This window comes from Petaurus breviceps, unplaced genomic scaffold (genome assembly GCF_028583685.1).
Source record: "Petaurus breviceps papuanus isolate PSGF00001 unplaced genomic scaffold, PetGlider_PUasm1.0 38, whole genome shotgun sequence".
Classification (NCBI taxonomy): Eukaryota; Metazoa; Chordata; class Mammalia; order Diprotodontia; family Petauridae; genus Petaurus; species Petaurus breviceps.
Genome location: NW_027186304.1, coordinates 52,889,289 through 52,913,577, shown reverse-complemented (window position 1 = coordinate 52,913,577; position 24,289 = coordinate 52,889,289). Strand labels below are relative to the sequence as shown.

The 24,289-nt window shown below is 37.5% G+C and overlaps 1 protein-coding gene across 10 annotated transcripts in view; it reads right to left on the bottom strand.

The window, feature by feature from the left end:
• The window catches only part of DTNA (dystrobrevin alpha), a 492,078-nt gene that overhangs the window by 111,452 nt on the left and 356,337 nt on the right, over window positions 1-24,289 (bottom strand). For all 10 annotated transcript variants that reach the window (XM_069099883.1, XM_069099884.1, XM_069099886.1 and 7 more), the window contains 2 exons: window positions 16,097-16,310; window positions 3,721-3,806 (listed from right to left, as the gene is read on the bottom strand). In XM_069099883.1, coding sequence (XP_068955984.1) covers window positions 3,721-3,806; window positions 16,097-16,310 — 300 coding nt within the window. The remainder of the gene's footprint in view (window positions 1-3,720; window positions 3,807-16,096; window positions 16,311-24,289) is intronic.

Below are 24,289 nucleotides of genomic sequence, written 5' to 3'. Positions count from 1 at the left end.
GTCATATTCACTCCAATAATGTTTTTGCTATGAGAGTAAGTTCAACCAAGGAAGAACAAAGCAAGGTCCTATAAAGAAAGGGATGTTAATGGCTACATGGCCCAGGATTCTCTATCTTATTCAATTTAAGGATCAGGTTGAAGAAAGAGTAAAAAAAGCTCTAAAAAGATCATCTGTCTTTTATTATTATATAATACATATATTATATAAAATAATACCAATATTATTAATTACAGTCTATTCTACATTTTGATACTTGAAGTATGATAGTATATATTATATATAATACAATATTATTAGTTACTGTCTGGTCTACATTTTGATACTTGATACTGTTCAGTTTGGTAGTATGTCTGTAAATTTTCTCTTCCCCCAGCAGACTTTCCCATCCTTGAGGGAAAGGATCATGTCATCAACTTTTGTATCTTCCATAATAATTAAAGTATTGGCTCCATAGAAATGCCTAATACTTAATAATTCTTCTAGAAATGTCCTGAATTGAGAATGTTGGGAAATGAGGAGAAATGGGAGGGAAAAAATAGAATTCTATTTTCTCAGTCATTTGCCAAATCCAGTCCTCCTTTTGAAGCTCTTAAAAGATCAGTATTGCTGCTGGTATATGGACTAATGTAGGAAATAAAAGTAAACTAAACAATAAGGGCTGAGATTACTAGTGGTGCCAGAGGAGTGGAGGCAGAGAGAAAAAAAGATAGTAATGACTCTATGTAACTTGATCCACCTCTTAACTTTCTTAGAAATGAGCAAATGACTCTTGTTTCTTGAATCAGAACAATCATGAGGCTACCTTTACAATGTGAGAAGTTGGAGACTACGCTTTTGGAGAAGGGGCTATGACATGTCGCTGTCCTGTTCTGTCACATTGCTATGGGATAAATAATTTGGTGCATACACCAAGGCAGTTACTCAGTTTGGTGACTAGATGGCACTCACGCCTTTTACTTCATTCTCTCTGTCAATGAACAGTGACTCTAATTGGTCACTAGATGATATCCTGATGTGAGCTGCTATCCCCTGGGCTTCTTTGGCAGGGACTGAAAGAGGTGTTAATAGTTGGGCCACCACTGTCTTAATCAGATCAAACTCTTTGTTAATTCTGTTCTTATCCAAGCAGTAGCGCTGATACATTGAAAAGAACCCTGGCTCTGCAGTTAAAGGGCATGATTTCAAATACCGTCTCTGCTATTTAATAGTTGTGTGACCTTCGACAAGTCACTTAATCTTTCTGGGCTTCAGTTTCCTCATTTGTAAAATGAAGTGGATTAGTTGACTTTAAGGTCTATTTTAGCTCTAAATATGAGCCACATTTTATAATGGATTTTACTTGATCACAATGAACCAAAGAGAATACTGATAATCATCTGTTTCAGTGCAGCCTTTGCAAAATATACATCATGCTCATTCATAAGTTTTACTAACAAACTATCTAGACTTTCTCTAACATATCTGATGTACTCACAGAATAAAGGGCATATGAGGTACAGGCTTTGGGGAGAAGTCCTACAGTTAAAGTTTCCTTCTCTGACTAGTCTTAATACACTTAAATTTATTTTGCCAAGCTGTGACCTGAAGGAAATTCTTCTAGATTCATGGTGAGGTGTTTCCTTAAATAACTAGCAGCCAGAGCTGTAATTAGCCATGTTTGTACCCCGGGGAAACATTAAAAAAAATGGACCAGGGGCAAGTGGCAAGATATATGTCCTCAAATGATGGGGGAGAAGGGTTGATCCCTGTGGGGCAGAGATATCATGTGGTCATTTCTTGGAAAACCAGATCAGAAAGGCAAAGCTAGCAAGGAACTCAGCTAGCTTGTAACTGCCAGGGGATAAGGAACTGGTGTCATCATTAGTAAATTCTCCTTCCTATGTGCTAAGTTGAGTTGTTTCTAAGCTACCAAAGGACTGCAAGTACTCTGAATATGCTCTAAATTTCAGCACCTTGGTCCAAAGGCCTAGCCATCCCATCTTAGTTACAGCTGTAACTCCTAATGCCACCATTTGAACTTATTTAGGCATTGTACTAGAGTACTTTCCTCAATTTCTCTAGTCTAACTGTAAAATCAAAGGTGAACACCCAAAAAGGGTATAAGGTGGCTTTATGAATCAAAACTTGCTCCAAAGTAGGAAAAAAGTGAGCCATCCTGGATATAGAGGCTGATCTGGGCTGTTACAGTGCTTCTGACAGCTCTCTCTGCTTCTCTTCCCAACTGTCTCTGCTGGATCAATGAGGAAGCTGTGAGCAGGTCCTGGATAGTCTCCACTTAGGCTAATAATAGGTTAATTTAATGCATATCGCAAACTGGTTTTCTTCTGTTCTATTTCTCTTTTCCCTCTATGCCAGTCTATCAATCCATAATAACCTAGTCTTTGAAACTGATGAGCAAGCAACTGAATTTAAAATATAGAGGTGTCTTTAAAAAAAAAGCATGTGTGTGTCCATGTATATACACACATATATACATATAAATGTATATATGCTATATATATATATTATATTATATTTTATATATGATATGAATTGATGCTAATATAAATTTCTTCATGGATGCCAAGGGATGAGAGTGACAAAAATATAATACTTGGAGACAGACAGAGGTTTCAATGGCCAATTTTCTTTTTAACCTTTTGTCCATTTCAGTTTATTTTCCACCTTGCTCAGGACCCCTATACAGACAAGTGGGTCCAAAAATGCAGACTTCAGACTCCTAGGAATTAGGAAGTTATTACAAGGGGTCCACAAATCCATGTGAATATCACACACCATTTAAAAAATTGTATTTAGCTTCAACAAAAGATTCAGTGCAACTCAGCATAATAAATAAGCAAAGAAGCCTTCTGTCAACTGAATAAATATGTTTGTCTCCCACGTGTAACTTGCCTCTGGGATGTTGCATATATTTTTTTAATTGTGTAGGTGCTATTATGATTAATAAAAATACAAATTTATTGGAAGAATTATTGAATTGATACTAGCTCTTTGTCATCAGGCATGTTTACTATCAATAAATACTAATAATACAACTCTCACTTTTTATGTTAAAGAGGAGGCTTTACACTAATATTCCAGGGGTGGAGAATTAATGGCCCAAATAGCTACTATGCCCATGCTTTGGAAAAGTCTGCTTTAGGACATGCATCTCAAAGTTCTACCTCTTTGGTTTCCATTACATATGAGGGGAGGAAATTCTACTGTGTATCTATTGAAGCAGCAGGAAGATAGCTATTGTATCATGGTAGGGTAACATGGTTTGGTCTTCGAGTTCTTATCATTGTAAGATAATTGTCACATAGGGCTATGTGACTGTTCAGATAAACTAAAAAAAGTCAATAGATTTGAAGAAGGGCATATTTAGTAGTAAAAGCAGAATCTATTATTTGTGTTTAACAGCAAGCAATAACAATAATTCCAGTGTATAAATATAGCATTTGTGTTTGCATATCATTTATTTCATGTGAATAGTTTCAAAGATCAGAATCTAAAGGGAAGGTTGAACTTTTATACAACTTTAGGAGAAAAACACTTGAGAAAATGTAAATTAAAAATTCTTTAAAAACAGCAACAACTTAGACAGGTACTAGAAAGATGTGTGACTAGGATAAGAGTTATGGTATTACAGGGAAAGCAAAGTGGAAACATTTATGGTAAGATCAACAGGAGTTTTATACCTTGGCTAGGAAAAGAGCAATACAAGAAATGACTTACATCTTAATTTGTCCATGATCTTTCCTCCACATAGAGTGGCTAAGGCCATTTTGACAGCAAATACTGAAATTTTACCATGGCCTTCCCTATTAAACAACAATAAAAAATGATGTTATTTGAAGCAATCTCAATAGTTAAGTCTTAATACATTCCATTCCACAGAACTAAAAGGACCCCCTGGAAGCAATATGAAAACACTCATCATATATTCTGAGGTGAAGCATTTTTGTAAAAGTCGCATATATAATTTAATGCATGTTTCCATGAGCTAATTCACTGTTTCAATTGTGAAGAAGAAAAGGGTCTTCCAGAACCTTTGTAGCATGTGCTTGCTTAGAATTTTAGACTCCTAATAAGCACAGAATGTACTGGAATAATATAACACTGATTAAAACTTTTGTGTAATCCAATACCATACCCTTTGTTACTTTTTATTTAGAAAGCTTCAGATGTATGCTTCCACCCTGACAATGACTCATAAAATGCAGAGATTCTGGACTCTCCCTCTTCCCCCTCAAATAATCTTTTTCCAACTATGTTTTTTTCTATCTACAAAGGAACCATTGTTATTGTAAAAGATTTATCTATCAAAATGAGTTCATTTTCTAAAGGGAAAACCATGAGTGCTATATTTGAGCCTTCACTTTCCCAACACAGAAACACACTTGCACCAATAATCATGGATTCAGGAAGTTAAACTATTTTGTCCTGCACAAAACCTTCTATAATAGACCTCTTACAATTATAAAAAAAATCTAATATCTGTATCCAAGAATTCTCTAACCCCTGGCTCAAGCTGTTTATCTTCATATTCTAGTCACCAAAAACCCCCATCATACTAAGGGATTAATTTCTTTCCTAATGGCCCTACTAAGACTGATCCAGAGAATTATTTAAGGAAGGAAAATGATCGAAAAGTTTGCTTTACACATTAATTTATATGTACACTATATATTTTTTTATGACAGCCTAGTATACTGGATAGAGAGCTGGCTTCAGAGTAATGACAGTCAGAGTTCAAGTCTGCATACTAGTTATGTGACCCTGGATAGATTAACTAACCTCTTGGGGCTCCAAGCCACACCCAAGTCAAATGACTCCAAATTATGTATTATTTCTGCTACACCATACTGTCTTCAATGAGATAATGGTCAATAATAAAAATAAATGGTGCTGACCTCCTTATATATTCAGATCTATACTTCTTTAGCTCCATAAAATGTATGAAAAGACTTGGTAAACTTCAACTTTTATTGTTGTTGTTTCTATGTCTGACTTTGTGAGCTCATTTTAAGATGTGAAACTGAGGCCAACAGAGTTAAGTGACTTGCCCAGGGTCACATAACTAGCAAGTGTGTAAGGCCAGATTTTAACTAAGGAAGATGAGTTTCTCTGACTTCAGGCCCCACACTCTATCCACTGTACCACCTAGCTTTTAGAGGAAGGGAAATGTAACAAATGTGGACATATTAATTGGGAAAAATGGAGAAATTGAATTAAAAGTCAAAGAGAAAATTAAAAAATAAAGAATTAAAACCCACAAAAGAGTGTATTAAAACCATTTTATTGGGGAAAAATACTTAAGCTCACATTTTCTGGAGAAGGAAATAGTAAAGCATTCCAGTATCTTTTCCAAGAAAACCCCAAATGGGGTCACAAAGAGTCAGACATGACTGAAAAACAACTGAAGCTCATGCTTTACCTGCACAAAAAAGAACCAATGCAACTATTTTCAGTCAGAGGATAGATGGGGTCCCATTATGACTGTGGAGCAAAAAGGTATGAAGCAGGGATGTCTAATGGGCAGAATGAAATTTTTAGCCATGGACTTTACTGAGCAACATATATACTTGAGTCTCTTCAGATTCCCACACTTTTCTTGATAAAGGAGAAGTTTAATGTACTCAAAATACTTTAAAGTATGCAAATGTAATTTTAGTAGAGGAGGCTGAGGCTGGTGGATCCCTTGAGTTCAAGATTCTGAGGTACAAGTAAGCTTAAAGGGTATCCAGGATCTGCACTATGTCTGACACTAACATGGTAAGACTTCCAGAATGGGAGGGTTACAAGGTTGCATAAGGAGGAGTGACCCCAAGGATGTAGTGGCAACCACACTGGCATACCCAGGATGGCTGCTAGCACAGGTTCTTAGATCTGCTTTACTAGGAAAGATAGCTTTTAAGGGGGCAACAATTTTTTAAAATTATAGTCACTAGTTCAGGGGAAAAGTTAGCACCCTGAACTTCAGAGAAAATATAAACAGAGAAAATACAAAGAAAATACAAGCAGAGAAATAAAGACCAACAGACAGGGCTCTGACTGCCTGAATCAAAGAAATATCACTATACACTTTACATACATCCCTGGATCGAGAGAACCTTTACAACTGAGCAAGTCAGGAGCTCTGAACATATGGCCACTTAGAATCTCAACCAGGGGATCACAAGATCCTTCTCATAAGCAAGCTCCTAAAGCAAAATACCAACTCATAGTATATATACACTTCTCAGAGCTAGAAGGCATCACAACCCTTGTGACTCAGTGCCTAATTAGAAATTAACAAAAGATGTGAAATTGTTCCTATAAGCAAATCTCTCCTAAGCAAGCTTCCCTTAATGGGCTTCATGTCAGGCCTATTAATGAGAGGGGAATATCTAAAATCCCATTAGCATTACATAGAGCCAGCTCAAACCAACTCCTAAGAACTGACTGTTAAATTTTCAGGGTTTTTTGCACCTTGGAAATTGTCAAACACTACAAATCAGGGATTGAGTTATTGTTTTGCTGTTTGTCTAGACTTAATAAAGTGATAGAGAAAATGTTAATAATAATGCAGATTAAACTAAAAAATATGTCATATATGCATTTTTAAGAGAGCTGGTTGTTAAACATTTATTAGCAGGTTCTTAGGTGAACCTGCCCAGATTGGAAAAACATAGAGGGTAAAAAACTTCCATAAAGATCAACACCAAGATCAGTCAACGAGTAACCTTTGCATTTCCAACCCAGGTAAGATAGACTCATTCTTCTTTACAACCTGGCCCCAACCTACTTTTCCAGGGTTATTACATCTTAGGCCTCTTCATATATGTGATAATTTAGTCAAACTAGCCTTTTTACTGTTCTTCATAAGCAAAACACCATTTCCTGTCTTTGAAACTTTGTGCTGGCTGGTCCCCAGGTCTGGAAAGCAATATCTCTTTATCTCTTCCCTTTTAATCCCCATTATTCTTCAAGGTTCAGTCCCCTATCACCTTGTATTCCTGGGCTATGTCCATTTAGGTTTTTAAGTAGTTCCTAGAACTCTATTATGACAATTTCAAAGATAATATTAGGCTGTTTTAGATAAAGAGATTAGTTATTTCTTTTTCTCTCTGTTATACCATAAAGACAAGGAAAGAAAAGAAACAATAAAGGCTGAGCAATCACAAAATTTCTAGACTCAGAAAGTCTCATACACATAGATGATTTTATATCTAATTAAGAAGTCATTAAATATCCATTGACTGAATGAATGATTAGTATTTCTAAGGAAGGAGATGATGACTAATACTTTTTTGTTCAGTTTGTGGGAAAGGCTGATCATGTTCCTTCTATTTCTAGGCTCAAAGATATTTTACTCATAGTAATATATTAAGAATAGCATCTGGATAGTCTTTCATTCTCCTTTCACTTCCTCTGTCATCATCATCATCATCATCATCAGCAGCAGCAGCAGCAGCAACTTCTTAGAGCTAGGGAAGACTAAGAGATCACTTGTGCCAAAGCCTACAAGAATCATAGGAGAAGCTCTTCCCCAACATCACTAACAAAGAGGTCACTCTCTGCTTGAAGACTTCCAGCAGCAGAAGACTCATTTTCTATTTCACCAAACCATTCCCATTTAATTCCTAGTAGGTTTTCCCTTATCTTCTATTCCCCAATAAATGCCACTCATCGGTCCTAGTTCTTTGATTTGGGGGCAAACAACAAAAACAATCCCCTTTTTACTTGCTAATACTTTGAATATTTGAATACAACTGTCATATACACCAAGTATTTTTTTTACTCAGGCCAAATATATCCAATGGTTTCAAATAATTAATCAATCAGCAAGTATTATACTGGGGCAGCTAGGTAGTACAGTGGATAGAGTGCTAAGCCTAGTCAGGAAGACTCACTCATCTTCCTGAATTCAAATCTGGTCTCTGACACTTACTAGCTGTGTGACCCTGGGCAAGTCACTTAACCCTGTTTGCCTCCCTTTTCTCATCTGTAAAGTGAGCTGGAGAAAGAAATGGCAAACCACTCCAGTATCTCTGCCAAGAAAACCCCAAACAGGGTCATGAAGAGTCAGACATGATTTGAAAATGCCTGAACAAAAAACAAAATCACTAAGCTAAGTGTCTTAAAGCATGCTGGATAATGATATTGAGACTTCAGCTAATTCTAGTTCCTGTGTTGTTATGCTGTATTCAGTCATCATTTTGCTGCTTTAGTTTATGAAATAAAAAAGAAAAACTAAATTATTAAAGCTGTCTCTTTTATGAGAATCACTGAGCTTCAAGTATTTATGAGAACTAGGCTATTACAAGAAAACATTCAAAACAGCCCAAATGTATAAATTCTCTTAAAAGAAAAGTTTCTTGAAATGTTTTATATAACTTTAACATTTTACCTGCTTATTCTGGAAATTTTCCAGTATGGTTACTTTAAAAACCATTTACATCTTTGAATTACTTTATGGATCTTTTGAAGTATTCATTCAATGAGTACTTATCCAATTAAATGATTTCCAGTTTCTGGCCCAGTTTCTAACCTCCCTCCTCCTGACCTCTGGTACCACATCAACAACTGTCTCCTGGACATTTCACACTGTACATCCTACAGACATCTTAAACACAACATGTTCAAAGCATCACTTTTCCCCAAACCCTCCCCTCTCCTGAGCTTTGCTGTAATTATGGAAGGCACCACCATCCTCCCATGAGCCCAGAAGAGGTGTTACCCTCTGCTCCTCAGTCACACTCACTGCCCAGATCCAGTCTGTGGTCAAGTCTTGTTCTTTTCACCTTTACCCCTCCTCCTGTGCCTCCTCTTCTCCCCACTGCACACAGCTTTCACCTGGTGCAACTCCTCACTTTATGCCTAAACCGTCGCAACAGCCACTTGATTGGTGGTCAATTCCTCAGGTCCAGTTCATCCTCCAGTCAACTGCCAGTCACCACCCTTAAGCACAGGTTTGAACATGTTATCCTCCTCATTAAACTCCTTTGGATGACTATTACCACCAGGATCAAACAGACAATCCTCTGTATGGATTTTAAAACCCTTCATGACCTTCCAGTCTTTCTGTTTTTCTTCTTCTTTTTAAAAATATACTATATTCACCTTCATGTATCAAGGGAAATTTAGGTGGTGCAGTGGATAAAGAGCTGGACCTGGAATCAGGAAGACCTGAATTCAAATTTAGCCTCAGATGCTTAGAAGCTGTATGACCTTGGGCAAGTCACTTACCCACGATTTGTCTCAGTTTCCTCATCTGTAAAATGGGGATAATATCATAGCTCCTACCTCCCAGGTTTGTTGTGAAGATCAAATCAGACAATAATTGTAAACTGGTTAGCACAGTGTCTGATACAGAGTAAGCAATCTATAAATGTTAGCTATTATTTTTTATTACTTTACTCTCCAGGGAAACAGGCCTTCTTGCTGCTTCTCAGATGATGCCTCCTCTCTCCACTCTGAACTTCTTCACTGGCTGAACTCATGCCTGGAATGTTCTCCTTTCTCAAGTCTTGCTCAGTAAAGTATGAGCTCCTTGAGTGCAGGGACCATGTTTCTGCCTTTCTTTGCATCCCTAGCGTTTCACACAGTGCAGTGCCTGACACATAGTAAGCATTTGATAAATATTTACTGATAACTATGATAATAGGGTTTTAAAATCCATACAGAAGATTTTCTATTTGATCCTGGTGATAATCGTTATCCAAAGTCTCTACCTTCCCTAAACTGTCCTCCACACAGGTCCTCTGCTTTGTACTGGGGATAAAAAGGACAAAAATTTAACCGTCCCAATCCTCAAGGAACTTATTATTATTATTAGACTAAGTTTGATCTACGTTTGTTTTCATCATTTTGAACTTTGACACAACATAACTAAAAAGGAGTTACTGGTTCAATCTGAGGCTATTTTATGCAATAAGATAGAAAAACAAACTTTTTTCCCCCATTGGAATCAACTTCTACAAAATCGGGACAGGTGCTCCACCTTAGTTCAAATGAACTTAATGATAAGAAACTCACTACCCTATAAACCACCCCATTCCATTTTGAGTCATCTCTGATTGTGTCTCATACAAAGCATTGCCTTGAAAGTAGAAAGGCAGGTATGAAATGAATATTCTCTAATCTCTAACACAGTGAGAAATCTTAGCCTAACTCGACAGTCCTAATATTAAGATGAGAAAGGAATCTGAGGAAGGGGGTGCAACAATTGTTCTCTCAATTTCCTCTGGGACAACAGCCACTTAATGACCCACAGTGGCCATTTGCTAAGTGATTACTATAAAGAATTTTCAGGCCTACCCAAAGTATCTAAATTATTCCCCAGGAGTTTCATGAACTTGAGCAGAATTCCTGGGATATATAGCTTCTTGGAAAAATCACTTTGGATAGCATTTACAACCTTTTGAAGGAATCATTTCCCCTTAACGCTAACCAAAGCCTGCACCTTTATAGTGCTTTAAGGTTTCATCCACTGTGATACATACATCATATATAAATATCTTACATGCATGTATTATCTCATTTGAGCCTTGCAAAAATCCTGTGGTTAAATACTATTATTATCCCCATTTACAGGTCAGGAAACTGAGTCTAGAGAGGGTATCTTAGATATGTTCACACAGAGAGAGCCAGGGGAAGGATTTGAACACAGATCTTTCCAACTCCAAGTCCAACCTTCTACAATTCCCCCCAAACATCCTAAACTATGTGGTATGGTTGATCAAGGCAAATATCCACTGCTTTCAACTGTTACTGCAACTATAAAGTTACTTTTTCAGTGAAATTACTTTATCTCAGAAACATGAAGGACTCTCAGACAAAACATCATCCATCAGAGCCAAGTCTCAGTTACTAGAGAAGAATTCTACCTGGATATTGAGAATTCAAGAGAAGTTTGAAAAGGCATCTGCTAAGTAGTCACAGGGTGCTTGATAGGTTCAGTCACACAGATAACAAAAAGAAAGAATTGGCCTTTGTAGAATACTGTCTCTTTCTCCTTTGATTTCAGAAATCCACACAAATGCACAAAAGTGAGCAGACAAAGGTTTCTCAGGAGAACTCCATACAGACAATGTACTGCTAGGGTAGTCACTTTCATAGACACATGCAGAAACCATTATATGCTCTACAGTACATCTTGGCTCTAAAAGTACATCAGAGCCTTTTAAATTGGAAAGGCAGAAGGGTTTGGGCCAGAGTACCTGGGTTCTCTTGCCTTTATTCATTTAGAGAAAAAAATACTATGGGCATCTTTCATGGTAACTGGGGATTGATTCCATAGTAGGGAGTGTCTGCTTAAATGCCTCCCTAAGAAGCAAGAGCTAAAACAGAGGAAACTGTAGATGTACTTTATATTCTCTGCTGCAGCATTTATAAGTCTCGTGTGTTTGAAGTTTCAGGCTTGGTTAAATTAACTCTAACACAAGAAATTAAAAACTGCTCTGGTTCACTACAGATATATCTTTCCAATTCAATTCTTCAAGGATATCTAGAGATTGTAAAATAGAAAAATAGATTGGAATTTGGGACATATATATATTTAAGAAACCAATGTTTTTTTTCACTTAAAATAGCTTATATCATATACAATAATTTACAATAATTACAAATTTAAAAAGAACCAAAGATCATGAATATATATATATATATATATACTTGAATTTGATCAGCTTCCTAAAACAGTCATACTTTTCCCCCCTACAATTTAAAGCTATGAGGATTTCCATTTCCCTTTCATTTTCTCCCTATCTCCTTCACTGCTGAATTCCATGATGTTTTCCCATATTCCTCAGACTTCAGTGCTTAGTTCATAGTTTTCCCCTCTACTTCATCTTTCACCAGGAGATCCAAGAATTTTAACATATATGTTGATGACCCTTAGGACTAACTGTCCCAAATCTCAACACAAATGAGGAGAGGCTGTGGTACAATGGAGAGTATGCTAACTGGAGTCAGAGCATCTGTGTTCAAGTCCCTTCCTGTGAGAGTCTGAGTAAGTGGCTTAATGCCACTAAGCCACCATTTCCTCATCTATAAAATAAAGAGGTTGAACTAAATGGCCGCTGAGGTCCCTTTCAGCTCTAAAGCTATGATTCTGTGATCCATCTCTGCTCCACCCAATGGTAAGGCCATATTCTGTCCGACATAATTCAGAATCCTCAAGATTTTTAACATTGAAAGTCCTATTTCTAACCACAAGTCTTTGTTTTTCCAGGTTCAGAAACACCTCCCCAACCCCAAAATCAGTTCTTCCCCTTGACTATCCTATTTCTGTTAATGGCACTTTGTTGTTGTTCAGTCGTTTAGTCGTGTGACTTTTTGTGACCCAATGAACCGCTGCATGCCAGGCCTTTCTATTCTCCACTATCTCTCAAGGACTGTCCAAGTTTATGTTGTTTACATTACTCTATCCACCTTGTCTCATCCTCTGCTTTCCCCTTTTCCTTCAATCTTCTCCAACATCAGGGTCTTTTTCCAATGAGTCCTGTCTTCTCATTATGTGGCCAAAGTATTTAAGCTTCAGCTTCAATATTTGACCTTCCAGGGTATTTATAGCCATAATTAATTTTATTGACTGAGTGTATCTCCTTGCTGTGCAAAGAACTCTCAAAAGTCTTCTTCAAAACCACAATTTGAAAGTGTTGATTGTATGGTAGTTAGCTTTCCTTATAGTCCAACTCTCACAGCCATACATTTACTACTGGAAAAACCTTAGTTTTGACTACACAGGCCTATGTCAGCAAGGTGATGTCTCTGCTCTTTCATATGCTGTCCAGATTGGCCATTGCTTTCCTTCTGAGGAGCAAGTGTCTTTTAATTTTATGGCTACAGTCACTATCTGTAGTGATCTTTGAAACCAAGAACATCCAATTTTCCTCCGCTTCCATTCTCCCTCTATTTTCCAGGAAGTGATGGGATCAGTTGCCATGATCTTAGGGTTGTTTTTTTTTTTTTATATTAACCTTCAAGTCAGCTTTTATATTCTCCTCTTTTATGTTCATCAAGAGGCTTCTTAATTCTTCTTCACTTTCTGCCATCAGAGTGGTATCATCTGCATATCTGCTAGCTGCCCAGTTAATGGCACTACCATTTTCCAAATCACTGTGACTAGAAACCTTAGCATATTTTTATCTCCCTCTCACTCTCATATGGTTAGCCCCTTTCACACTACCCTGTCTTTGGCAATCCAACCCATTTCCAGGTCCAGTTGGTTCATGATGTAGGGGGAAACTAGGAAGGTATATTAGGGTAAAGCTGACTTAGTATTTTATATATGAAAAAAGTAGATAAGGACATAACATTTTCTGTGTGTGTGTGTGTGTGCACACGTGTGCATGCTCTTGTTTGAATTCCTTCTTACCTAGAGATGTTCCAGAAATTCAGCTTTCCTTATTACCTATAAAATTATTTAAATGGACTATATAGTTCTTACTTTTGAAAAAACATATAAATAAATGTTTAGTTTTTTTTTTTAATCTGTGCCCTAGCATTTGAAAGATTCAGTAAGAAGGCTAGTCCTGTCCCTATGCTTCCCATCCCTTATCTCTCAGGGTATTATTTTCTAAACATAAACACACACACAAATTTCATTTCATTGTCTGTTGCTCACATCTGTGCAGTGGTTACCACTTACTCTTAGCATGGTTTGGGGATTTCCATTTTGGCTCCTGACAACTGTCATCATGGCATGAACATAGGGTTTAGCACAAATTTACATTTTTCATTCTCTATTGCATCACATTAATAAACAACTCAAAATCAAGATAAGTACCCTAGAGACACTGGTGGCATGACCCAGGGATGCTGGGCTACTGCTGTGAAGAGGACAGGAGTGGAAGGTGCTGTAGAAATACCATGGCTTGGCTCCATTCTTCCGCCTTGTCATGTGCAACAACCCAACCGCCTTCTCTCCCTTCCCCACCACTCTGTTACCATGGAGACTAAATTATACCAGTAGATCTTGTTCTGAAGGGTACACAATACCAAGCAAGGAGACTCTCAATCTGGGGTGAAATGCTTATTTTGAAATTGCTATTTTCAACTTAAGTATTCCTCAAAATATGAATTCATGAAGGTAGCATACATTGGTCTAACTGAACAGTAATTACCTCATTACTGTATTATGAGGCTGGATGTCAGTTGGATGCTTTTGTAAGTGGATAAAGGAATAAAAATCAAGCTGGAACACCCCCTCTGGCAAGGATCACAATACCCCTATGTGCTGTGTGTACACATCTGAATCAAGCAACACCTTAGGTGTTTCTCAAGATGAGGTGGTGGAAATTTCGCATCCAAGAATCTCTATTTTAGCATACAAGGCAGCAGGTGGAATATGGAAAGATGAGGGGCTGTTTGAAAGATCCCCCTTAAAACTTTAGGATCATAATGTGGATTTGGGCTACACCCCACATTCAATTTTCTTCTATTAAATATCACGGTGGTGTGTCATATTGTAAATAGTCCTGGATTCAGATTAGAAAACCAGAGTTCCAGTTCCAGCTTTGTTACTGACTAGCTGTGTGATCTGGGGCACACCACCCTTCTAGTCCTCAATGATCTTGTCTATAAAATGGGGTTCTGACTAGATGATCACTAGAGTTTTTCTCAGCTCTCAAATTCTATGGGTCTATGAAGTATGAATATAAATGAAGGAGGCCAGTTTCATGGGTGGTATGTGAAACCAGTTATTGTATACATTTTTAATATATCATGGTCACCACCACCAAGGTCACCAAGAATCCTTCCCTCTTTTTTCCATGAATTTCTAAGTAGGTATCATTATTTTAGACAAAAAAAAAATTATCATACATGAGAACTTGCAGATAGGAAAATCAATTAATTAATTAATTAATTTTTAAAAAAAGCAATTGAGGTTAAGTAACTTGCTCAAGGTTACACAGCCAGTTATTTTGTGTGGGTGCCAAGTATCTGAGGCTGGAACTGATCCCGGGTCTCCCAACACCAGGGCCAGTGCTCTTACTCACCGTGCCACCTGGACGCCCCAAAAATTAATTGATAGGAAGGTTTACCATGTTTCATTAACTCACCAAGCAGGCAGTCAAATAATATTTTTGCATGTTATGTAGCCTATAGTTCAGAGAGGTAGTGTAGTGTAGTGAATAGAATGTTGGACTTGAAGGCTTCAGTTCAAATCTCATCTCTGACGTTGTGTGACCCTGGACAAGTTGTTCAACTTCTATGTATCTCAAACAACTCCTAAGGACTTATCAATGAAGTCATTCTTGAGCTGTAATTTATTTACATCAGTGATGACAAACTCAAATAGAAATAGAGCCATTAAACCACACATAAGGATCCTTGTGGCCATACACTGACCTAGAAAACCACATATTAACAATATATATGTTCTATTGTATTTTTATTTTTGTGAACTATTTCCCAATTACATTTTAATCTGGTTTAGTTTCCTGCACTGGGGAGTGTTGCTAGACACAATGCTTGCAGGCTGTGTGCCTGACACCTCTGGTCTATATGACTATTGGGGATTCTCATATCAGGAATTTCCCCCATTGATGACATTGCAACTCCTCTGAACATTTACCTAAAATATCTAGGTAGAGTGATAGGAGCTAAACTGTATCTCATGAAATACAACTGTTAGTTTTTCATAGTTGGTATTTTATTTCCATATTACAACAGGCATTTTTGGCTATTGCTCTCAAATCCATAAACTTCTCTGACAATGTGGTGTAATGGAAAGAGGACAGCATTTGGAGACAACCCTGACATTTATATGCTCTCTGAATTGCACCTTGTAGTGCCTTTTGTCAAATGAATATTTAACCTTATCTATCTCACTAGACCTCTCTAAGCTTCAAATTTCTTCATCAGAAAAATGGAGATGATGATGTTTATGCAACCTCTATTACTTCACAGGGTTAGTAGAATTAAATAAAGCAGTATGTAGCAATTGCTTTGTAACCATGATATAAATGTCAGATATTACTATTTTTACAACTGGCATCAGTTTAGGCAGGAAAAAAGAAAGACACATCTTTTTGGTCTGTTACTTTGGGCCACAAACCTGACACATGGGAAGAGATTGAACAGTGACGGAAAACTAAAACCCACTGGTGAGAGAACTTACGGGTCAAAGGCTGCAAGCAGGAAGTTGAGCAGTAAGCTGATAGACTGTTCCACGTGGATCTGGTGAGTGGTTGGCATCCTTTTGTTGAGCTGGTAAAAAATGGTTGAAAGCACAGCTTCCAGTCGGGCCACGTTTAGTTCTATATTTGGGTCCAGGTTGTTCAAGGCATTTTCCCTCAGAGCTTCTATGACGTTCCAAATGTCCACCAGATGTACTGTATATAATCAAAGGAGATTCAACAAATTCACGAAAAAAACAACAATAATTTTTTAGAAAATATTTACTAAGTTTTCCAACTATGGTAGGTTCCTTCAGGATTAAGTCCCTTACTTTCTTAGTATTATCCTCCAGAATCCTGTTAAAGAACATAGGATGTGTTTTCTTCCTCTAGGTCACATTTTCACTTCTATTCCTTCCAGAGTCTGGGATTTGTCTCTCTTCGTAAGGTTTGATGGCATGTCTAATAACTGGCTTTGTCTAAAGATGGAATGGGATATCTCCTAAGAGTTTCCTATCAGTGGAGGTGTTTAAAGTAGAGCTAAATGAACACTTGTTCAGGATATTGCTGAGGTGACTCTTACATAGATTATGAAGTTGGGATCAGCTTACCTTTAAGCTCCCTTCTTGCTTGATCCTCATTAATGCTAGCTAACACCTTCCTTCTGTTAATTATCTCTAATTTATCTTGTATGTTTCAGGATGGCCAGTGTAAAGATTCATTTTATATCTAAAACAAGGATTTTTCATCTGTGGAACCCTCCTGGGGTTAGTGAGTCAAAACCATTTTTAAGCATTTATATGTGCTAGAAACTGTGCTGAAGATACAAAGAAAGACAGAAGGCAGTCCCTAGCCTAAAAGTGCTGCCAGTCTATTGGGGGAAGACAACAAGCAAACAATTATGGAAAACAAGCTATATAAATTGGAGAGAATCAACAGAGAGAAGGGACTAGAATGAGAGGAAGGAATCGGGGATGGCTTCTTGTAGATGGGGAGATTTTATTTAGGACTCAAAGGAAACCAAAGAAGTCAGTGGGCAGAGATGAGGGGATAAAAGCATTCAAGGCAGTGAAAATGACTGGAGTCAGGAGATGGAATGTCTAGCTCAAGGAACAGCAAAGAGGCCAGTGTCCCCGAATCACAGACTATGGTGGCAGGGGAGTGGGGCTGTAAAGGGTAAGCTTACTAGAAAGGTAGGGGGTTAGGTTAATGAAGGGCTTTGACAGCCAAAGGATTTGATACTTGATCCTGAAGGAGAGAGGGAGCCACTGGACTCTTCAAAGTAAAGAGTTTCTCTCTCTGTTTCCAGCAGTGTGTCCATCAGAGTGAAGGTTCTGTTTCTCAGAAGCTTAGTCGCTATGTCAAGTTCAGGGAGTGGCTCTCTTCTCCCTCTTCCTTTATGCCCCCTAGCTCTGGGAAGTGGACTTCGGGTTTTGGTCTGTATCATGTGATGAAGTCGGTCTCCACCCACCCACCCTCATCCTAGAACTTGGGCCATATTGAAGGCAGGATACCAGGTCAAATGCTGTTGTATGCCCAGCCCAAGGGGGTAGGGAGATAGATTTGGAATTGGTGGGACCAAGTGATACAGGAAATTTTAAACTGTGAACTTAACACCCTTCTCCTCCCTAGTGGATGAGGTGATAGAAGGAGGGCTTATGTTCTCTTTCATGTAGAGGGGAAGAGTGTTTATAGGTGTATTCTGACTATACATTTAAAGTAATTCTTTTGTAAAAGCTAATCTTTTAAGTGGTTGAATGGAACTGGGGTGTAAGGGACCCTTAAAATCGAGGAAACACAAAATGGGGACTTGGCATAATGCCAGCAATTAGACACTCCCAAATACTCTTGCAGTAACAGTACCCAAGAACCTTGAGGAAAGAGAAAAATTAACATACCTGACTCTCAGGCAGGGGAGGGGTCAGTAGTCACTGGTACATACATATATACATATGCTTGCTTATGTTGATGTCAATTGAGGTCATATTACACAACTGAACTATAATTTGGTTATTTCATTTTTCACACTGAACCAAGTAGTTATTTGTGAAGCCAGTAGGAGGTAAATAACGCCTAGATCAACATGTTATGTAACATTTCAAATACTTTTGTTAAACTTTAGCAGGGTGACAAAATCCATCACTCAAAACAAAGACATTTAAATTGTAATATTTAACAATAGACACTTATATGTTTTTTTAAAAAACAAAATAAGGTTATATGCTTTTTAAATTTTAAACTATTTTAGGTATGATGTGATTTTAAAAAATACAAATTAAACCAACTAGTCCATCCAGGTCAGCCCGATAAAATATCATTCTTCCCACTACATAATATTTCCTTTCTCCAAATTTCTTAAATGCTTACTTGAACACTGGAAAAGACGAATTTTACCATTTTTTCCCATCTATGGACGACAACCTCCTTCCCTACCCCACCATTTCTCAATTTAGAAAGATCTTTTACAAAAGTGAGTGAATGCTTTCTACCTCTACAGAAAAAAAGCTGGTTTCTCACTCCCATATTCTTGGGTGAATCCTGGTACTTAAAGGGAATTTTGCTGTCCAATAGTGTGAATTTCTTAAGTCCCCATCATCATAGATAGATTTCTTCAATATTTCTCTCTGAGCCTAGAAATATATTGAATGAGGATGGTATTATGTGGAGATGACTGCTGGGTGCCCATGTCATAGCTAACTTGACTTCAGTAGCACAAATTTGGTATTGATACTGAGTACTGCAAATATTGTCAAGAAAATGAGTTAGCGATTGTGCATGGCCTATTGTGGCCTACTTGTAAAACTTTTCAGAAAAAGATTAGCTGAATATAACATCTCAAATCCTTTGGACATTTTAATTTTGTTCCTTGTTCAATATGATATCTTCTAGTTTTCACATTTTAAACAAGGCTATCTTAAAAAGATAGGTTTGGTTTTTTAGGAAGTAGTTAAAACATTAAGTCTGATTTCAAAATGATTGATTTTTCTTTAACCTATCTAATTCAGAGGCATTCTCAAACATTTTCTCATCCTTATCCTGAGGTCATTTCAGTTCTGATCCTTAGATCAGTAGGGATTCTTTAAAAAAGATAACACACAATGGAGTAGTAAATATATGCTTTGACGGTGAACACCTCTTTCCTCTGCCTCCACATCCCTCCTGACTAATCTTGTTTTTGTCTTGCCCTTCCTATCTAATAACAGGAGAGCCATGAACAAGTAAACTTGTACTCCACCCCATTTACTTTATTAAAACTCTTCCAATTTAATTTCCTTTAGTTCTTTCAAATTTCCTTGTTTTCCCCCTCTTATTTGCCTGCCTCTTGTTTTCAGAATATATCCCCCAAAGGAGCTCTACCTATTGTACTTTTTTTGGAGGAGGAGGAGGGGAATGGCTGCAATGGGGGACTAGACCTGTGATTTCATTGGTGTAGGAAATTCCCAGTAAGTACCTATCTAGTACTACCTATCTAGATCTGGAACTGATTGTCTTAGAGAGTTAGTTGCCTGAGGGTGTTGAGAGGTTAAGTGACTTTTCCAGGGTCTATCACTCAACTAGTATACATCAAAAATGGGACTTGAACCCAAGTCTCCCAAACTTTCAGGTTGGTTTGCTGTCTACTGCCTCACACTGTTTTTATCTGCTATCATACTGCCTAGAAAAAATACTATGCTATTGGTAGAAAAATGTAATGTTCAGTGATCTCTCTCATTATGAGAGGATAACAAATAATACTAATGAGTTTTAGTACTGAAACAAAGAAATAAAAAATCATGATAAGAAATAAAGCATTTCCTATATTCCATAAGATTATGTATGGAAGAAGACAAGATGTATATAAAGTCAGGAATCTTTCAACTCCCAAGAATTAGAATAGTTCAAGCAACTTCAAGTTCCTATTCCATATTGGACAAGTTCATAGTTATAATAAATAATAATAACAACAGTTAGCATTTATATACTGCTTTAAGTTTTGAAAAGTGCTGTAGTGGCAACCACACTGGCATCCCCAGGATGGCTGCTAGTACAGGTTCTTAGATCTGCTTCACTAGGAAAGATAGCTGTTTTTAAGAGATAAACAATCTTTAATTATATTCACTAGTTCAGGGGAAAAGTCAGCACCCTGAACTTCAGAGAAAATATAAGCAGAAAAATGATGATCAACAGACAGGGCTCTGACTGCCTGCATCAACTATACACTTTACATGCATCCCTGGATCGAAAGAGCCTTCACATCTGAGCAGTCTGGGAACTCTGAACATACGAGACCATTCAGAATATCGACCAGGGAATCACAAGATCCTTCTCATAAGTGAGTCCCCAAAGCAAAATACCAACTCAGAGCATATATACACTTCTCTGAGCCAGAATGCATCACAACCCTCTTGACTCAGTGCCTAATTAGAAATTAGCAAAAGGTGTGAAAGCTCTCCTACAAGCAAGCCTCCCTTAAGCAAGCTTCCCTTAATGGACTCCACTTGAGGGCTATTTATGGGTGGGGGAGGACTTATATCCCATTAACATTACAAGTGCTTTACAAATATTATATCACTTTATTCTACCAACAGCTCTGAGAAGTGGGTGCTATTGTTATCCCCATGTTATAGAAAAGGAAACTGAGGAAGAAATTGATTTGACTAGGCTTTATCAGAAAAGCAAAGAAACAAACAAAAACATCCTTCAGGATCCTTCAAAAAGTTGCGTCTTCAAAATATGTTTGGTTTTTCGACTAACCATGAGGCTAGAGAGATCTAGATTTTTTTCTTAATACATTCCTTTGCACATAATAGGCACTTAAATAATGCTTGTTGACTGACTGAGAATCCAGAATTTTGAAGTCAGCCTTGGTGCTTTAAAATCATAGGACTCCTTTTTGGTTTGGAGTCTACACGGGAACACATTAAAAACTCTATCTAGATTTCTGTCATCAATATCCCTGACATCACAGGAGGCCTTCTGAATTAGTCATGACATGACTGAAGTTTCAGGATCCTCCTGGACCTGTGTCTGTCAATCTCCAGCTCCCCAAGGTAGAAGGGATGCCTACAAACAATGGGGAAGAAGGTTATTTAACCTGGTGTTCTTCATAAAGCAACTCATGAACAGAAGACAAATCAATGATGACAGTTTTCTAAATATGTTTAGTGAAAGAACTAAGTATTCTCAATTAGCTGTGAAAAAATAAATAGCCTCTGAAATCTCAGTTGAAGAAAAATAATCCTATGTCAGGCTAAATGGGAGATCAGTTTGACTTATAAAAATATTTTTACAGTAAGGCAGTAAGACCAGAGTGCAAGTACATAGAATAATAACACATATACCAATTATATGTTAATATGTGCTGACAGGTCCTTGCATTTGGTTTATCTGATTAATGTTTCACAGAATCTCAGGATGAAAAAGGACACAACCCATTTGTTTAATCTCTAAGTAAATGACGGCCAGGTCTCCATATTTAGCACCAGATTTTCCCTGAGCTTTAGTCCCATATAATTAGTTGCCTACTGGACATTTCAATCTGGATGTCCCAAAGACATGTCAAACTCAATATGTCCAACATCGAACTCATTGTCTTCTCTCTGCAGTTCCTAAGGAGCTCTCCAGTTCCAAACTTTCCTATTTCTGTCAAATTCACCTCAATCTTTCCTGCCTCCCAGGTTTGTAACCTTGGCATCATCCTGGACTCCTCACTCTACATTTTCGATCATTTGTCATATTTTGCCATTTCTACTGTCACATCTTTGACATATGACCTCTTCTATCCACTCATACTTGCTACCACTTCAGTTCTGACCCTTTCTATCTCTTGCTTAGATTTTTGCAAAAGCTTGCTAACTGGTCTTCCTCCCGCATCCCTCCCTCTCTATAGTCCATTCTACACACTGAAGCCAAAGTATTTTTGCATAGGTCTGTCCATGTGATTCCTCTACCTTATCAATACCAGTAGCTTTCTATTGCCTTTTAAAGTTCTATACAACCTAACCTCAATCTATCTTTCCAGCCTTGTTGGACATCACTCCCTCTCCTGCACTCTGCAATCCAGTGAAAACCACCTTCTTTCTGTCCCTCACACATAATACTCCATCTGCCATCTCCATGTCACTCAGCATGACTTAAACACATCCTCTCTTTACTTCTGTCCCATAGAATCTACCCCTTCCTTGAAGATACAGATTCAAGCAGCCTTATCTCCATGAAGTCTTTCCTGATTCCACCAATTGCTAATATCTTCCCTCTCCTTACCCAAACTACCTTGTAATTAACCACCATGTAGCCATTCATTTTATTTTTCCACTGCATATATTAGGGTGTTTCAAAAGTCTTGTGAAGTTTTGCAATTTTAGCTTAAAACTGAACCAAGACTTTTCGAATATCATATATGTGTGTATACATATGTATGTATTTTTACATATATAAACATACACCAATATACATTTACACACATATGTGTGTATGGGTATGTGCACACACTCTTGTTGTCTCTTCCAATAGAATGAAATTCTTTGTGTGGAGAGGCTATTTTATTATTATTCTTTGTGCTTTTATCCTCAGTGCCTAGCATCAGCATGTGATGTCAGTATGCCTGATACTACATCAGTAGTATCCATCTGAGTGGAGAGGAGGGGAGGGACGCCTAGGGAAGATGGTTATGGTTACTAACTGACTGTACTCAGAGACTATCTATTTCAACTCCTATCTGACCAAGAATTTGCTCTAAAAGAGACATGACAAATGTTTGTGCAGGTCCTGTTTGAAGACCTCAAATAAGAGGGAATCATTCCCTACCAAAGCAGTCGGTTCCACTTTTGTAATTTTAAACGTAACTTTCTGTCATTTCCATTCTAAGGGACCATTTGCACTATTTGGGAAGAGTATTCCAAGTACAAGTAAGCTTTAACTCATCCCCCATCTGAATCCCATTCACTGAGCAATGCGTTATTGGTTTATCACTTCATTCTGTGTTCAGAACTCTTCTACGTGGTCTAGGGGATAGAAAGTATTTGAAAAATAAAGCATTTGACCTCAGCCATGTGGCTGAATTACCCAAACGTCTGAATCAGTGAAAACTGATTTAATGAGGCTTTTTTCTATGTTTGATAACACAAAGCATCAGGACTCTTCTTTCTTTAGTATCAAAGTAACACTGCACTAAATATTTTGGTCTGTCATAGAAGAAAACACTGGAAAAATGAACTAGTTTGAGAAACAAAAAGTTTGAACTTTTTTCCTGGTACTTCTTAGCAAAAAAATCTCATTTTAAAAGCCTGACATCAAATTCAGAAGATGAACAGAAGAAACAGGACTGGCAGAATCAACCACTCACCACTAGATGGCAGTGGACATATTTTACTAAACTGTACCTGTCTTAAATCTCTATTACACATTATATTGATATTGCCAGAATACACACCAAAGGATGTAGAATACCAACCACCCCCAGCCTCTGAGAAATCTGTACAATATGTCTATTTAAGTCCTTAAAGTAAAACACACACACACTCATACACAAACACAATTTTTCAAGTAATGCTTAATAGGAAACACTGTTATGGGCAAGGAACATATATTCTTAAAAAGTAATATTTGAACATTAATATGAATTTATCACCAAATAGTAGTAGTGTTTCTTGTAAACTCGAATTACTAATAAGACACAGTAGAACTTTGAATCATATTAAAAACTAAGGCAGAGAGTTCAAGTATATTCATAGAATGTTCCAAGTTGGAAGGGAACAGAGAGGTTAAAAATGGAATTTAGCAACAAACCTTTATTAAGTTATATTCTGTGCATATAGAATGCTCGGGAGACAATGCCTGGGAACCAGATGGAAAAGCAGGTGAGAAAGCTTGACTTTACCTGAGAAGCAGAACCAGCCATAAGGGCTGGTTAATGAGCATCAGCCAGATGAAGCAGATCAGGGTAGTGAGAGAAAGGGCTTAGGACTCCTAATTATCCCATATACTAGTATAAATGTGTGGAGAAACAGCTTTATGTGTATAATGGGGAACGGGAGTGGAATTAATGATTGTTAAACATTTTGAAAAGTTGTTTGACAGGGGTTTATTGAAAAACTGCTATCCACAGTGCTACATAATATGGAAGATGCCAAAGTATGTCCAAACCTTTAGAAACGGCATCATTACTGAAGAGAGAATACTGCCCACAATGAGTTACAGAGTAGAACATGGGCAGC